Raw genomic sequence first — 1,953 nt, forward strand, 5'->3', positions numbered from 1 at the left:
TTATTCTAAATAATAGATATCATCATCTTCAGTAGCTCCATTAGCTCCATCAAGTAGTCCATTATCAGTGTCTAACATCAATTGATCAGTATCATAGCCATCATATTCAGAATCGGTTGGGTAAGTAGACTTGCTTCGAGAGCTACATGCACCTCTACTATCAACTGGACGACTTTCTTCGCCAAGAATATCTTGCAAATCATCCAAAGTTACATTATCACCTTCTACAGCCAAGTCATGTAAGTTCTGTGGATCCAACCATTCATCATTTTCATCATGCTCATCAAGAAAAATAGGGTCACGAGCTTTCCCATCATCATTATATTCTGCAATTTCTTTATAACGACGCTGCAATTTTTTGTTATATTGGATAAATACACTATCATTAAATTTTTGTTGTGTTATGTGATTCCGCTTCTTGGTGTGCAACTGAAATACAAAAAATAAATAGCTAAACTGATTGTTTCATGCATTCCAGTTTGTTGTGATAAGAACATACATTGTTGTTTCATGCATTGTTGATATTTATGACTTTGCAAAGAACATAATGCAACTGTAAAGATAGAACAAGTAAGACTCACATTTTGAAATGTGCTCCAGTTTCGCTCACATGGGGAAGCAGAAGAAGTAATACTCAATACCCTGATTGCAAATTTTTGTAGGTTTGGGACATCGATTCCTCCATATGTAATCCACCAATCATCTGTCGTAAACATGAACAAAGTAGCTAATCAATACAAACTTATTTAACACAAACGTAACCAAATTTTAAACTTACAGTACAGGAAAACTTACGAGGTTGATCTTTGTCTCTTTTTTTTTGCAAGTCTGACTTCCTAGGATTCCATAAGCATCGCTGTACATTCTCAATTCAGTTGTTGCCATCTCAAGTTCATCTTCATTGGTTATAAGCTTTTCCATAGCTGTATGAAGTCCCCTTTTGATTTCTATGTACTTTGGACCATTATCCATCAAATGAGCTGGAATCTTATAGAATATGGAAGGATTTAGATAATAAGCCGCACAATGTAGAGGATGATTAAAGTTATTCTTCCATCTCTTATCAAAAACAACCTTAACTATAACCCAAGTATCATTATCTTCACCCAAATTCTTCTCAAGTTGATCCCTTGCTATTCTCATTGCCTCATGAAAAGAAGGCATTGTAGGTTTGCGTTCGATATCCACTAATCTTACTACCTTAACTAAAGGCTTTAGCACCCTACAAGAGTAATCGACATCTTCCCAAAATTTGATACTTGTAACAATTTTAAGTGCATTTACTCCCACATTTTCTCTTGCAAACCTAGTTTTTACCCACCTATCATTCACAAACACCATTTGCAGAGGAGTTTTATACTTTTGAAGACTCTCTAGTGTGTAATATTGAGTTGAAAATCTAGTTTTTGTAGACCTATGTAAGTCTGCACCAGTCAACTCCCTCATTAAGCTCAATACTTGAAAATGAGCATAAATATATGTAACTAGTCTCTTACCTAGTATGACGGCTGTCTTGATTCTTGGAAGCTTGGAACCAAGTTCTTCTAGCATCAACTGAACACAATGAGCACCACAAGGAGTCCAAAATATATGTGGGTATTCAAGCATTAAGTCCTTCCCTGACTTTTTGAAGTTAGAACCATTATCAGTAATGAACTGAACCACATTTTCTGCACCAACATCAGCAATTACCTCCTTTACAAGCTTACGAATGAAATCAGCATCATTGGTTCTATCTGAGGCATCCACAGACTTCAAAAATACTGAACCTTTAGGACAATTCACCGAAAAGTTAATAAGATGTCTCTTTTTCCCATCCGTCCAACCATCTGACATGATAGAACATCCAAACCTCTTCCAATGTTCCCTAAAGGTATCAACGAACATCCTCATTTCTTCTAATCGGTCCTTGAAAAGATTGGTACCAATCTGATGGTAAGATGGGGGGGGGGG

General features: G+C 36.3%; 1 protein-coding gene across 1 annotated transcript; it reads right to left on the minus strand.

The window, feature by feature from the left end:
• On the minus strand, window positions 1-1,893 carry LOC113335385. The gene is made up of 3 exons (XM_026581444.1): window positions 834-1,893; window positions 582-703; window positions 1-429 (listed from the first exon to the last, which is right to left on the minus strand). Exons 1-3 carry the CDS (start codon window positions 1,891-1,893, stop codon window positions 1-3), a joined length of 1,611 nt encoding a protein of 536 aa, XP_026437229.1.
• Window positions 1,894-1,953: the final 60 nt, after the last annotated feature.

Source organism: Papaver somniferum, unplaced genomic scaffold (assembly GCF_003573695.1).
Source record: "Papaver somniferum cultivar HN1 unplaced genomic scaffold, ASM357369v1 unplaced-scaffold_142, whole genome shotgun sequence".
NCBI classification, from domain to species: domain Eukaryota; kingdom Viridiplantae; phylum Streptophyta; class Magnoliopsida; order Ranunculales; family Papaveraceae; genus Papaver; species Papaver somniferum.

Coding starts and splice junctions, on each gene's coding strand:
- LOC113335385 (XM_026581444.1), bottom strand. CDS start 1,893: ATGAGGATGTTCGTTGATACCTTTAGGGAACATTGGAAGAGGTTTGGA. Junction 704..833: donor TGCTTATGGAATCCTAGGAA/GTCAGACTTGCA, acceptor TGTTTACGACAG/ATGATTGGTGGATTACATAT. Junction 430..581: donor ACTGGAGCACATTTCAAAAT/GTGAGTCTTACT, acceptor TTTGTATTTCAG/TTGCACACCAAGAAGCGGAA.